Source organism: Zootoca vivipara, chromosome 11 (genome assembly GCF_963506605.1).
Source record: "Zootoca vivipara chromosome 11, rZooViv1.1, whole genome shotgun sequence".
Taxonomy (NCBI): Eukaryota; Metazoa; Chordata; class Lepidosauria; order Squamata; family Lacertidae; genus Zootoca; species Zootoca vivipara.
In genome coordinates this window covers 2,524,877-2,540,636 of record NC_083286.1, presented here as the reverse complement: position 1 = coordinate 2,540,636, position 15,760 = coordinate 2,524,877, and the positions used below count along the sequence as shown (strand labels likewise).

General features: G+C 41.5%; 1 protein-coding gene across 5 annotated transcripts in view; it reads left to right on the top strand.

Moving 5' to 3' along the window:
• CEMIP2 (cell migration inducing hyaluronidase 2) overlaps positions 1-15,760 on the top strand; it is a 59,686-nt gene that overhangs the window by 6,082 nt on the left and 37,844 nt on the right. For 4 of the 5 annotated variants that reach the window (XM_060280052.1, XM_035099632.2, XM_035099633.2 and 1 more), the window contains exons 2-4: positions 7,291-7,645; positions 12,431-12,571; positions 14,274-14,835. In XM_060280052.1, coding sequence (XP_060136035.1) covers positions 7,303-7,645; positions 12,431-12,571; positions 14,274-14,835 — 1,046 coding nt within the window. In that variant the 5' untranslated portion in view covers positions 7,291-7,302. Of the gene's footprint in view, positions 1-7,290; positions 7,646-7,977; positions 7,999-12,430; positions 12,572-14,273; positions 14,836-15,760 lie in introns of those variants that run through there. The other variant, XM_060280053.1, reaches the window with a different exon arrangement.

Here is a 15,760-nt window from a genome sequence, read left to right as displayed (position 1 = left end):
GAAGCCATATGAAAGCATGCAATGCGAAAGGCACCTCCTATCTTCTTGTAGATAGTCTTTTTGGTGTGTGCCAGTCGGGGCAGCGGATATCTCTGATATCTCTAAACTTAGTGCTTTTTCTCAGGAAAAAGAAAAAGATGAATGCCAGGTAACCTATGCAACCACTTATAGGCAAAGTATGTGCAGGTGCACATGAAGGTTTGGTTAGTTTGGTTAGCAGTCGCAGACCACATGAAATTTAATATTTTAATGAAGTTCAGCATGCACATGCTATGCAGCAGTTGCTGATGTAGAACCTCACGTTGAAACTACGCTGTAGGCATGATAAAACTGCTTCTTTACAGTGCCGTTCTGGTGTAGTTGTGTCCAGAGTTGTGTACATGCTAGTAAAGCTAGAAAGTGCAATTTGGCATCTAACAGACCTCATATGAAATGGTTTGGACACCTGTTAAATTTATTGGTCTCCATTACCTGTCAATGTGAATAAATCACAGCAGGGCTACCCTGAAGCTGAAATAGATTGTTGTGTCTAGGGATGAATGGACCACAGCAAGCCTTCCTCCTGTATAGCTTTTTCAAAGAAACAGAGAAGAGCTACAACTTGGCCTCATTCACAACCATGGCAAAGTTGAATGAATTAGTGTGCTGGTGCACGGTTAGAAAATCTTGGCCACTTCCCTCCTCCCCTGCTCCCAGTAGTGCACCCAGAGGAGGAGAGGAGAGGAGTAGCCATGGATATCTAACTGTGCACCAGAACACTGGTTAATGCATGCAAGCCATTTCAAAGTTTAAAAGAATGTTTTTCTTAATACTGAAGTTGTGTCCAGTGGTACATCAAATAACCCAGACACTATCTCTGCCATGTGCCATGGACCTTGTAGTGTGAGAGTCCTTGTTTTGAAAGGAACTTGATATGGAAAATCAAAATATTCCGTTAGGTTGCATCTTTGTGCCCATAGAGTAGCATCGCTCCCCCAATTCTCTCTCCCTCTTGATGTTACCCTAAGATGAATTACTTCTCTCCCCCCCACCCCCGCTGCTCCATCTCTGATGTTCTTTGTTACAAGTGAAATGTCATTTATTTATTTGGGGTATTTTAAGTCTGCTATTCATCCAGGAAAGAATTAAAAATAACTACAATTAATATTAAAGATTTAAACAAAACAGCAGTATCATAGTAGAAGGAAAATATTGCCATGTACTTATCTCCCCCATGCCCACCAAAGAAAAGAACGGGGAAATGAGAATAACTGTACCACCTTGAATGAAAAGCGTTTTTTTAAAAACCTACTCTCTAAAATTGAGGTTAATGTTAATTGGCAGGGAAATATATCTTGTTGGCTCCCAGTTTCTGGAATGCCCTTCTCTATATGTCTAGTTCATGTTGTTTTTGAGTGTTTGGTGTCAGGTTAAAAAAATATTATTTGCCCAGGCCTCTTAATTCAGCTGTTGCTGTTTTCTTGCTACTGATTTTTTAAAGTATGCTTATGGTATTACTTTCTTTTTTAATTGTGGTTTTTATATTCATTGAAAGTTGTTTTGAGGGGGCAAGAATGTAGTAACTTCTTAGCCAAAAATGAATCGGCTGTCAAAGCAACTGCACAAGGACACTGAGCTCTGTGCCCAGCTGCTGACTTAGAACTTATACTGGTATATAAATATCACAGTGTATTGATTGACATGAAAAATGTAATTGTAAGTACAGCTATAATAATAATAATAATAATAATAATAATAATAATAATAATAATAATTTATTATTTATACCCCTCCCATCTGGCAGATAGATAAAAACATCTATTCTAAAAACCCAACCATATGTACCTCTGCTTAGACCTATAGGGCTTACTCCCAGGTAAATGTAGGATTGCAGCCAAGTAGTCTATTTTAAAATAAGGTACTTTATTTATCTACAGTGATACAAATGTCACACACTGTATTTAAGAAGTGCAGGTGTCTGTACTTTGCTTCCACTTGGGGTGTGTGTGGGTAACTTAAAGGCCAATGAAGGTGCTTGGCAGAAAAAGTCTATTGCAATGGCCTTTAATTTCTTTCAGACTGAGGGCCTTCATTTCATGCTGACCTGCACCAGAAGACCACTTAAAACAAAGCCACAGAGCAAATCTATGCATGACCTCAGAAGGTGGTAGATCTCCTTCATTGGAGAGCAAAGGTTGGATGGCCATCTTTCAGGGATGCTTTAGTTGTGATTCCTGTATTACAGAGGCTTGGACTAGATGACCCCTTAGATCAGGCATAGGCAAACTCGGCCCTCCAGATGTTTTGGGACTACAACTCCCATCATCCCCGATCACTGGTCCTGTTAGCTAGGGATGATGGGACTTGTAGTCCCAAAACATCTGGAGGGCCGAGATTGCTAATGCCTGCTTTAGATCCTTTCCAGCTGCTACTGAATACACCTACAGTACATAACATACATGTGAACTTTATGGTATGACATTCCTACAAACTACTAGGCAATTCTTCCAAACGAGTAATCCCAGGTCCTTTCTAACTAGAGAGATGTTGACCTTCCTGGGGCACAAGCCTGGGCAGTGTACAGTCATACCTCGTGTTGCGTTAAGTTCATGTTGCATCTTTTCACCATGTGTGCAGAAGTGTTCTCCGCGCTTCGTGCATGCGCAGAAAAAAAAGCTTTCTATCGTGCTCCGTGCTTGTGCAGAAGCGCCGCTCTAGTTGTGGACTTTTCGGGGTGCAAACGGCACCCCGGAACGGATCATGTCCCCAACTAGAGGTACCACTGTATCTGGAGGTCCTGGGCTGCTTGGACGACAAAACTCCCCTCTTGGACTCACTGATATGGTCCAAAGGAAAGCAGAACAAGACGTTTGGCACCAGCTGGTCTGCAGGAGTTGCTGGAAGGAGGCATCCCAGGCTCCCTTTGACCATCTTAGGGACCCTACTCCTGATTTGTGTAGGGTTTACTCCTTAGACTTTTCTTCTCCCAAACATATCCCACAAGGCAGCAGAGGTTTAGGATCAGAGTTGTCCTTCTCAATGATAGGCTATTTTCCCAGGTTGACGAGCCTGATCTGCCCCACACTTTTCTCTAAGGCACGTGCACAAACTCTTAATGACTGTTAAATCCACTCTTAGGCTATTCTGCCCAATCTGCTGGAGTCTGTGTTTGCATGCATGGGAAGTCCCTAACTCACCAAGGCTATGAGACCCATTGGCTACCCTCACCTGGTTCACAAATAACCCAGAGATGCATTTTAAATAAAAGGACACATTCTACTCATGTTAAACACGCTGATTCCTGGACTGTCCGTGGGCCGGATTGAGAAGGCGGTTGGGCCGCATCCGGCCAATGGGCCTTAGGTTGCCTACCCCTGCTCTAGTCACCTTTCTCTTGCCAGATCAAACTTGACCCTGTAATTGGACCTGAAAAACCTGATGAATTCATTCATTGAAAAGGCACATTCTCTCAGTGGATTTGGAGACTAAGATAATCTCTAAGGCAAAAATCAAGCAGATAATATGGTCCCTCAGCCTTTGGACATGATGTCAGAGCTTCCAATGAATTTTAGTGGCTGAGTGTTATTTTAGACTTTAACCCATAGATGTTTGCCCTGACTCTGCAGTTATCTGGACAAACAGCAAAAAGTTGAAGCTTCAGAGCTTTGGCGGGGATCCTATTGATATGTTATACTGTCATGTACTTACTACTGAGTATATTTGTCATCTTGTTTGTTTTAGTCAAACTATCGTTTTTGTAACTGCTGCTCATTTGTGTTGCACAAGTTATTAAGAGGCATCAATGTGTTCAGATGTCAGCAAAGTTTTGAAAGCAGCGGAGTCCTGCAGATATTTTAATCTCCTGCTGTGTTCACCTCCCTGTGCCTTTACAGTTTTATAAATGTTTCCGATTCTGTATTCATTTGAAAGAGGAAGGAAATACTGAATACTTTATATTCTGAAGTTTCAAAATTAGAATAGTTGACGGAAGAGAAGAATACGTACTGTACTCTACAAAGAAGTAATCTGGCTACAAACATTCTTTCGTTGCTGCTTCAAATTAGAGGGTATAGGTGGGGATTTGGCTGAAATCTATACAGTTTTTTGTCAGGCTCCAGAACAGCACCAACACTTGTGCTGAAAGAGGACTCTCAGAAAATGGCCCCAGGACATAATTTCTGTTATAGGTTCTTACTGTTATGAGCATCTGCTGCACTTGGAAATGTGCATGCTGGGGCCTGGGGCCTGGGCTGTTCAGAGAATTTACTTGACGATTTTGTGATTTGTGTCAGCTTTGTTTCCTGTTTAGAACAAAGGAAACAGGTTAAACACACCATGTCCAACTCCTTGGTTTTTATACTGGGCTGCCCATTTTGACCGAAGCCTTGATGACACAGGGAACAGGTGCAAGAAACATGAAGGACTTGTGTACCCTGCACTCTCTAATGTTTTGATCCTGTCTGGTAGGCCATTGTCTCCTCTGAAAGCATTGGGCACAATGATCTTATCGCAGTGATGAATTGGACTCTGCAGCTTTTGACATTAAAAACAAAGAGTTCTTGCTATGTTTCTGCATAAGATTTGAGATTAGCTGCTATATTTCCATTGTTCTTATTGTAGGCCCGTTTCAGTCCTTCTGAGCATGCTGTGTATAGCTGAGCACACCAGGCTTCAGTTGGCATACTCTAAACTTTCGTCTTTTACAGGAATCGGAGCTTCATAGAAATGAGAGACCCACAGTGATTATCCACAGTTACAGGGAATATTTAAAACTTGCTAATACTTAGGAAGGTGGTTTACCCCTGGTTGGAGGGAGCAGGAAACAAGGCCATGTTCTCTTATTTGCAAGCTTCCAGGGGCCACATGCCCATAGTTGAGTGTGGGGCAGGTGCTGGTTTCCTCTGGAACAGGAGATGCTGCTCTAGGTGGACTTTGGATCTGATCCAGCAGGGCTCTCCACATTCTTATATGGACCATATCCTGGTAATAGAGGAAATAAATTATCACATTAGCCTGTGTGTACAATTGGGAAACAGATCTGCAAATGGAAGTGAAAGTGGAAGACAGGCATAACATTTGAGAGAGCTGTTCATCTTTTATTATATGCCAGTTTTAAATAGCTGTCTTACAAAATCCAGATGGTAGGTGGCACATGATCTCTCTCTAGCTCATTTTTAAACCACTGTTGGGGCAGGTCAGTGCTTGGGAGGACGTATTTCAAATAGCAGATTTTCAACATATGGTGGTGTGGGGTAAACAGGTAAGAAAAGCTTAGCAGGAATGACCATGCCTTGCTGCAACTGCTTGCAGGCAAAGAAAGAGGAAACTTGTGATAAAATGTTAAGAAATCGCTGAGAGTAGCCAAAAGGTAATGCCTTATAAGGTATTAGGATGGTTTGTGGGTGATTCAATTTGCTTAAAAGGGCTATGACTATTAGTCAAACTGCTCCTGGTGGAGCTAAAGCTAATCAGCATGAACAAGGGGTGTATGTAATGGTGGGGGTCCATATCAAGGTGAAAACATGAAATAGGTGGACCAGGAAGTCTGTAAACTGCAATTTCCTAACCAATAGGAGATTGTAGGAGGGAAATTTGGACGGGGTATAGCGTATAAAGTACCTTTGATGTGAACAGGATGGGGCCCTCCCTCTTTGCAGCATGAGCTGGGGAATTGCCCGTGCAGCGCTGTCTCAGGAATAAGCAACCTTTGGTGTTGCCTGATCTCAGTGTCCGACTCCTTCTTCTCACAGAGCAATTGACTCCCTGTGGGGAATATTCTTGGGGCAAATTTGTCCAACAGGTGGGGATCTGAAATTTGTATAGAATTTGCACACTATTTTCTGGCATCTTGATTAGCCTAATAAAGATGTTTTCTTAATATATATTGGACTTGATTGGCACACCAGAAGCTCTAGCCTATATCTTGCTGTATTTTAATGCCCTGAGGATGATACCATCACCAGTCCACTAATTGTTTCTTATTTAATGCTGGCAGCTCATTCAGAGTTAGCTTAAAGTGGAATTCTTCAAAGGTAAAGTGTAGAATTTCTTCACCGCTGAGATGTTATGGACAGCGTGTTTACTTTCCTTGAATCTATTCATTGAGTATTTGAGAGATCCTTGTTGGAAAAACAGCAAGCCTGAAAAACAGAAAATTGTATAATTTGTTTCGGCAGGAGGAAGGAGATCAGCTGCTAAAACTAATTAGTTTTATTATCCTAATAGTTTACTTGTGATTGCAGTTTATGATAGTCCTGTTAGCGTGGCATGAAATGGAGTAATGGTTTTTAACAGTGCTATGGATTTTGAAGCAAACTTCTTCAAAGGTTATTCCTATGGATATAAAGACAGATCTTTTGTGTGTGATCTTGTGCAAAAGTGGCAGAACTTGGATGAAAATTGGCATATGCTTTTGAGCTCTATTTTTTTTTTTGCAAAAAAAATTCCTCTAAATATTTGGGACTGGCCGGATGCTGACAAACATGCACTGGGTAAAGGGGGGCTGCAGTCTGACTGGGGGGGGCAGTGGTCTGTAGGGACCTGTAGCAGCCAAGATGCAAGAGTCAGAATCAGAGGAAGCTTCAGAGCTGGAGGAAGAGGCAGACCAGGCAAGTGAAGGAGAGGGGCAGGCAGAGTGAGTGCAGCCCGTCAGGGAAGGTGCATCAACTGGTGGAAGGGGGCTGGTCCCCATTTGCTGCAACTGCTCCATAGAGTGCAGACCTAGGAATAGCTGCCTAGCCAATAGATTGGTGCGCATAGGTCTCCAGAGCTGTTATCTTGGATAATAAAAAGTTAACTTTCTGCTGTGTCCACCACTGGCACTACATTAGCTTTGAATCAACCTGGTGGAATACATAAAAAGGTAAAGGTAAAGGACCCCTGACAATGTAAGTCCAGTCACAGGCGACTCTGGGGTTGCGGCGCTCATCTCGCTTTATAGGCCGCAGTTTTTCCGGGTCATGTGGCCAACATGACTAAGCCGCTTCTGGCGCAATGGAACACCGAAACCAGAGCAGCGCACGGAAACACCATTTACCTTCCGGCCGGTACTTGTACTTTGGGGCATGCTTTCGAACTGCTAGGTTGGCAGGAGCTGGGACAGAGCAATGGGAGCTCACCCCGTTGCAGGCATTCAAACCGCTGACCTGATCGGCAAGCTCAAGAGGCTCAGTGGTTTAGACCACTGCTCTACCTGCGTCCCTTGTGGAATACATACTCCCACATAAATAATTCCAGGGTATCACTAAAATGACTCCTCTCACAACTCACACTTCAACATTAATCTCTTTTTCCCTTTTGTTTTTAATCTAGTGATTGCATAACATGCAAGCCACTGATCCCAGAGGGAGGACTCCTGCCTTCCTTCAGCCTCAGAATGGAAGCAGCCATAAATCTTCTGGCTATTTCCCTGGAAGAATTGTCCCGTTTCGTCTTCCTCCTCCTCCTCCTCCTCCTCCAAAGAACCAAGCTTCAGCCAAATTTACCTCTGGAAGACAGGAAGCTCGTGCAACAGTAGCCTCCTCAGCAGATGGGCAGCACAGTCAAGTGGAAGCAAGCAGAAAGAAAAGACACAAAAACACGCTCATCTGCTTTGCTATGTCTAGCTTTTCATTTTTTATTGCACTTGGCATTATTTTGGGGATAGCATCAAAATATGCTCCTGATGGTGAGTTTCCATTTCCACTACTTAGTACCACTACTAAGTGCCAATAGAAAAATCCAAGTATTTGTACTGCTTATCTAGAAGAAGATTGATAGTTTTTAAAACCACCTTTTGTATACAGTGGTGCCTCGAATTTAATCCATTCCGAAGGAACCTTCATAGGTCGAAAAATTTGTAAGTCGGAAAACACCATTGGAAACGCGATTTCCCATAGGAATGCATTGGAAATGGAAAAATTTGTAAGTCGAAGCAACCCTATCATGAAATCCGTAAGTCGAAAAATCCCTATCTAAAACCGCTGCAGTTTTCTTTTGGATGTCAAGACATTTGTAAGCGTGCGGCCATTACCCCCATTCGTAAGTCAAAAAATTTGGTTGTCAAGTCATTTGTAAGTCGAGGTACCACTGTATTAAGTTTGCTTTAAAACACACATAATTATTCCTCTGTTAAAAAAGCAAAAGAAAGGGACCTTTCTCTGTTGTTGGCACTAGTGACTGTGATAAAGGCCCATTGGCTTCACCTGTGCTTACACAGCAAAGTCACATAACATATAGAACAGCAGTAGAGAACTGTTTGTCAACATCCATATAATCCCGCTCAAGGTGGAATTTTCCAGAAAAGTGTGTAAATGTCTTTCCCAGTCTCATGATATGAACAGTGTGTTCTGAACAAAATACAGGACTGCATTGTACACACTGCAGTAGCAGCATGTCTGTCAAGAGCACTGGCAGGAACAGCAAAGAACCAGAGCAGTTTCTCCAGGTGACAAATATTGTGCAGTGTCATCACAGCAGATATTCCTTCACGCCACGTGCCCAATGGCTAGATGTCATCATGCATTTAGGGTTGGATTCCCATAATAAACCCCTTCTGCAGAAGCCCTACACAAGGACTTTGCTTGCACAGCGATACTTCCTGCCCCCCTTCCCCCTCTGTGCCCCCCCCACTCCTGAGGCTGGGGGGGGGGGAATCATTCCATCTGAACATAAAATTCCTCACGTAAACCAATTATTTATGTATTTATTGCATTTATAGCCCAGCCTCCCAGGGGCCCAAGGTGGTGTAAATAGTTCTCTTGCCCATTTTATCCTCACAACAACCCTGTGAGGTAGTTAGGCTGAGAGTGAGTGACTGGCCCAAGTCATGCAGTGAATTTCATGGCTGGGTAAGAATTTGAACCCAGGTCCTGCTCCTACACTCTAACCATGCTTCTTATTTGACTAACCATGCAGTTCTTGCTTGGTGGTAATTAAAGTAGCTCAGCTCCTTATTAGTTCTGAGATTCACTCCTAGAATGTAAATCAATTACAATGAAGGGGAAAAGAGCTGCTAACCCATTTGAATCCCATGTTTATTTCTACACAGTTATTGGGCTGTTAAAATAACTTTTAGTGATAGAGTTGACTCCAGAGGATACACTGGATTAGAACTGCTTTAAAAATGCATCTCCCCTCCTCTTTAAACACATCCAATTATTTCTTCTTCTTTTAGCCATCCATTGGTCAATTAATGGTCCCACAGTGGGTTAAAAGGTAAAGGGACCCCTGACCATTAGGTCCAGTCGCAGATGACTCTGGGGTTGCAGCACTCATCTCGCTTTACTGGCTGAGGAAGCCGGCCCAGCATACAGCTTCCAGGTCATGTGGCCAGCATGACAAAGCTCCTTCTGGTGAACCAGAGCAGCACACGGAAACACCGTTTACCTTCCCGCTGTAGCGGTACCTATTTATCTACTTGCACTTTGACGTGCTTTCGAACTGCTAGGTAGGCAGGAGCCACAGTGGGTTACAATGTATAAATAAAACAGATCCAATCAGAGATCCCAACCACATAAAATGCAAATGATAACAGTATTGCTTGCAAACCTGCACTCAGTTGTTGTTGTTGTTGTTTAGTCGTTTAGTATTGTCCGACTCTTCGTGACCCCATGGACCAGAGCACGCCAGGCACTCCTGTCTTCCACTGCCTCCTGCAGTTTGGTCAGACTCATGTTGGTAACTTCGAGAACACTGTCCAACCATCTCATCCTCTGTCGTCCCCTTCTTGTGCCCTCAATATTTCCCAACATCAGGGTCTTTTCCAGGGAGTCTTCTCTTGTCATGAGGTGGCCAAAGTATTGGAGCCTCAGCTTCAGGATCTGTCCTTCCAGTGAGCACTCAGGGCTGATTTCCTTCAGAATGGATAGGTTTGATCTTCTTGCAGTCCATGGGACTCTCAAGAGTCTTCTCCAGCACCATAATTCAAAAGCATCAATTACTCGGCGATCAGCCTTCTTTATGGTCCAGCTCTCACTTCTATACATTACTACTGGGAAAACAATTCCAAAAGCAATTCCAAAAGCAATCCCAAAGTTCCTTTTGAAAGTCAATAAAGTCAGATGATGTTGTGTCTGCTGACATCCTGGTCGTCTCCAATTTCGTGGGAACAGCACAGATTACAGCAGGAAATGGCGCAGGTTGTATTTCCAAACTTCAGAAACAGAAATTATACCCGATCTGGTTACAAACTCTCATTTTTAATTCTTCTTCATATCTTAAAACTCATATATCCATTTATGAAAATGGAAACTTCTTATTCACAACCTTATATTTTACGCTCTCTTCATTGTTGACAGTTTTCAGCCTCAAAGAGATAAACAAATTGTTTATCTCCTTATGACATCCTATTGTGTTGTCATAATGGCGGCTGGCTGATCCTTCCAGAGACCCACTCCAGCTTCCAGGGGGACTTTCCCCAGACCAAATTAAAGAACCTTTACAGGGATTTTGCGAAGTTCAACCTTTCTCCCCTTTACCCTGCCTTAGGGGGAAAGTTTTAAGTCCGATTTTTGGTAATTAAAAACTTCCTGTCAGCTTCCCGGCTTCAGGCAAGTTAACTGCGTCTCAATTTGCTTAATGGGGAAAATCGACTTCCTTTTTTAATCTCCTTCCGTGTCCAAATCTTTTCATTTAAAATTTTTTAAAGCCTTTCCCTTTACTCACAGTGTCCAATGTTTAAGAACTTGCCATAGTTTGCTGTGGTCGACACAGTCAAACACTCAGTAGGGGGCCATATTAAATCAAACTCCTGCAGAAACCCTGAGCAAAGAGATGGATTTTAGAAAGTGCATTTAAAACTAAGTCTCTAATAAAAATCACTACAGTGTCAATTAACATTTATCAAGTGTTTCTGATAACTGAAATAGTCAACAGGAATGGTCTAATTACTAAAATTCAGTAATATAGTTTTAACCATTATTAGCATTTGCATTGATAATTGGCACAGATGGTTTGAAGAAGTGTGCTTAAGGTGAGTGATGGGGAGAAATTCCTAATCTCAGATAACTGGGAAAGGGCAAAAGAGGAGGGATCATAAATGCAAGATCACATTGCAGTATTGCTGAGAACCCGTAGCACTACAGGTTGATTTATCCATGGTCTTTGACTGGCAGGTCATGGTCCGATCAGAGGTTAGTCGTAACAGAATACGACTGCCATGCAAGTATAGGGTGAAAGATTGAGGAATGAAGTTCCCAAAGCATGTTTGATTAAAAGTGGGTCCTTGGTCTGAAAAGGTTGAAGACTAGAGGAATGCAAAAAAGAAGAGCCTTCCAGAATTGGACCAAACGTCCACCTAATATTGTATTCTGTTTACAACAATTGGTTTGTCACAAATGTGACTCATCCTCATGTCTAAAATTGTGTGGCTGTTTTGTTAAAACATTTATTTTGCAATTTAAGCTGCTCCTGGGAATCTCTAGTGAAAAGTGGGGTAGTGCATATTTTAAATTAAAAGCACAGTCATTTTATTTCATTTCAAACTGCATTCAGAAGGGTTTGGGTTTTTTTGGCGGGGGAAACTCCACATGGACATGCAAGTGAGCATAACATGGCCAAAGTAACAAGAAGCTAAAGGATAATAAGAAATCTATTGTAACTAAGGGGGAAACAGCTAAGCAAGAGAGGGAATCCAAAGTAATTATGTTTTATCAGCATGAGAAATAAGTTTAATAGCAGGAAGCAACTCCTAATAGAAATTGAAACTTACTGTAAAGCTTTCTCCAAAAGGAAACAGGAGGAACATGAGTGTAATTTTCACAATTTTATTGCATCCAAGCAAAGTATTGTATCAGGAAATGCTGAATCATTGGTAAGGAGGAACAGAGAGAAAGGAAATGAGTAGGAAATGAGTAGTTTGCCTGAATGAGTCAGTAACTTGCTGATACTGTAATGTACATGACTCACTGCAGTACATGGGCAGAATGGAGCTCAGCCTTTTTTCACAGAAGGGCTGAAAAGGAGGCCATTGCAGGCTGCGATTAAAACAAAAAATGGGTATATTAAACAAAAAAAAATGCAATTGGATGAAGATGCCCTGTAAACACTGGGACACATACAAAAATGGTCTTAATGTGGACCAAAACACAGAAGCTGAAGGGCAATGGTATTTCCTAATGTGAAATGTATACTCAAATGAATTATGGGAACAGCTGAACAGAGAGAAAACTGAACACCCCCCCCCCCCAGGCATTTTGCATTGGCCTCTGAAACTCAAAACTTTTCAGGGGCTATAAAATGAAAAGGTAAAGAAAGACGGTTGAGTATTGATTGGCTAATGTGAAAGTGCAGATCACTTTACTTGAACTTCATTCAGATTCAGAGGATTTTTCTTATTCTCATGGGTATAACGAGGAGCTTTTTACTGTGTCTTTATTCAAATCTGATACCAAAAGAGTTGGATAAAAATGCTTGAAGCATGAGTTGTCTGCCTTGATTCTTCAGTTATAAGTGTTTCTTGTTTCTATTGCAGAAAATTGTCCCGATCAGAATCCTCGCCTTAAGAACTGGAATCCTGGACATGATCGAGAAAATAAAGTTGTACTCAAACAGGGAGATTTGTTTCGCCTCAGTGTGGATGCTACAGTGCATTCTGTAGTGATACAGGATGGAGGTACGTAATGTGACATCCCAGCTTCAACGTATCTGAGGGCCAAACTGACAAGATGAACTTATTCCTATGTTTTTTCCATTCACGAGGAAAAAGGAGTGTGTATGTATAGTCTAAATTTTAGAATGGTATAATAATATAAGTCTAGAATACATAATTATAAGAAAATACTTTTGATGTTTTTATAATTATAATGTTTTATATTTCATTTATCATAAAGGCAAGACTACACACACACACACACACACACACACAGTTTTGCGTGTGAATATAAAAAGGTGTAAAGTGTTGGACTAGGGGGAAAGGTGGGATCTTGATGTTGTCGTCATCATGTGGCTGAAGGGTGTTGATGTTGATGATGATGAAAAAGGATCCAGAAATATTACACTACGAACACGGTTTATCCTGATAAAGGATGGTGGAGCGCTTCATATTGGAGCAGAGAAATGTCGTTACAAATCCAAAGCAACTATCACCTTATATGGCAAAATGGATGTGCTTAGTCACCAAGACATTTTTCTCCTCAGCCCAGTTCTCTTCTGGTATCAGATCTGGGCCTTCAGGAGGAGATGGACAGGATTCTGTTCCCCTCATACGCATAAACTTTCTGTTGTAAAGAAACTTCTCCATCCCTCCTTCCCTCATCTCCAAAAAATGACTATCATCCTGCAAATGACATACATTTATACTGTTTACATTCAGTACAAGTTCTATTGGAACAGGGAGCAGGCAGAGCTGAATAACAGAGCAGCTTCAGAACAGGCATTTGGACCCAATCCATCCAAAAGGAAGTTTCCTCCCAGTTTACTTCCTGTGCAGTGGAGAAAGAAACATTCTCTTCATAGCAGCTAACTTAGAGCAGTTGTAGAAAAAAGCAATGGGAGAAGTTTACACTGAGCTGCGCCGCTCTGCCACCTCTCCCTCCCTTACTTGGGTTGCTTCTGTGGCAGCAGTGGGGCAGGTGGGGTGCTCATTGGGGCCTCTTCGGTTTCCGCTGCCTGAGGCAGCTGCCTCACCCCATGTCATGGGTGGACCGGCTCTGTTTTGGACTCCAATTCCCATCAGCCTCATGCTGTAGTCCAAAATAACTGGACACCTGGTTGGTGATTTCTGTTCTGTCCATCCTTATCCTGCTAAATCCTCAAAGGAAAGTAACCACGGCCATGTTACTTTTACAACAGTTTTCACTTAAATTCACTTCTTCCTTTTAATATCCTTTCCAAGTTTATACATCTGCACATCTTCCCCATCTAGCTGCTTCTTTGTAATTATGTAGTCGTTCTGGTCTGTTTTCAACATTTATTACTCTTGACTTCCTTCGGTACATTTTTTGCAGCTGTGCCAAGCATATCAAATACCCTCAGATTAAAAATACTGCTTGGTCATTGGTGTTTAAGAGCCTTGCACAGCAAGATTTGGTTGGTAACTTTGCAAGGGCAAGATCTGGCTCGTAGGATGCAGTGCAGAATGTTTTGTTCAGCTGCTTTTGGTTCTTTGTACTTCTCCTTCCTCTGATAACTCCTTGACAAACTGAGTGATGCAGATTTCCATTTGAAAACTGCTTTGTGTATTGAAATATAATGCTCACAAATATTTTTAAAGCTTTGTTATTAATGCAGTGATGAGTGTCTTTTTCTATTCCTCAAAAAATAGTTGGTCAATATTTACTTTGTTGATTGCTTACCAAAAACATTGTTCCCTATAGGATTGCTTGTCTTTGGTGATGATGAAAAAGGATCCAGAAATATTACGCTACGAACACAGTTTATCCTGATAAAGGATGGTGGAGCGCTTCATATTGGAGCAGAGAAATGTCGTTATAAATCCAAAGCAACTATCACCTTATATGGCAAAATGGATGAAGGTGATTATGTGCCAACATTTGGCAAAAAGTTTGTGGGTGTTGGTCCTGGTGGAACACTGGAATTGCATGGAACTCAGAAGTTATCATGGACTTCTTTGTCAAAGACTCTGCATTCTTCAGGATTGGCCTCTGGCTCATATACTTTTGAAAAGGATTTTTCCCGAGGCCTCAATGTGAGAGTTATTGATCAAGACACTGCACAAGTTTTGGCAACGGACAGATTTGATACTTATGAATCTCAGAATGATAGCAGGAGACTTCAGGATTTTCTAAAAGGCCAAGATTTTGGTCGCATTGTTGCTATTGCTGTGGGAGATTCAGCTGCTAAAAACCTACTAGATGAAACCAGAACAACCATACAGAATCTTCTGGGAAGTAAGCTTGTCAAAGGATTGAGTTACAGGTAAAAAAAAAAAGTATTCTGTGCTCTTGTGGGGGAAAAGAAACTAATTTAAAATTGCCTGTATGTTCCAGCTCATGTTTTGACATGCAAATGTATGAATATGATGGGTTGTGCTTAAGAATATATCTTTGGAGGTAGCACAAGGAAGATGGTTAGTTTAATATTTTAAAGTTATAAACCCTTGTGAATTATAACAACTCACCTTGGAGTTGTAACTGTATACAGTACCCTTCCTCCCTCGAATTAGGGTATTGCAGTAATATGGCCATGCAGTACTCCAAAATTTCATGCATATATTTTCCTTTGGGTATTAATCATGCTGCACCCCTATATTCAAATTTACAAACTTCTTGCATCAAAGTCTTTCCCCCTCTGTTATTTTGGCTTTCATTGCAAGAATTAATACTAGCTATAAAGACAAGTACCACAACACTGTTTCTCTTCATTGTTTTTGAATGTCTGTGTGTCAGTATTTGACCAAACCTACTTAGCCTTCAGGCCATGCTCTAGGAATATTGGAGGTTTAGGGCTGGGGGAGAAGCCAGAAGTTGCTAGTTGAAACTATATACACGTTTATTGTTGATTGTTTGGTATAATAAAAGTAAATTCTTTTACAACTTTAGTTCTTTGATTTGTATATTTAACAACTGATAGTATGAAAGCGAAGTCTTTCCTTCGCACATGAGTCAACTAGTTGTGTTGTAAATAGTGGTTAATTTGCCCCTGTATACATGCACTGCAAACATGACACTTGGATTTGTTACTTGTTACATGGTACATGTAATGTACCTACAGTTTCCCCACATACAAATAATATATGCAGGAAAGTCATCTTCTAAGAAGCAGCCATAAGACTCACTTTGAATTATGTTCCTTCCGTGAAAGATCTTGAAAGCAAGCCCATCCTGTAAAAATCCCTGGTGTG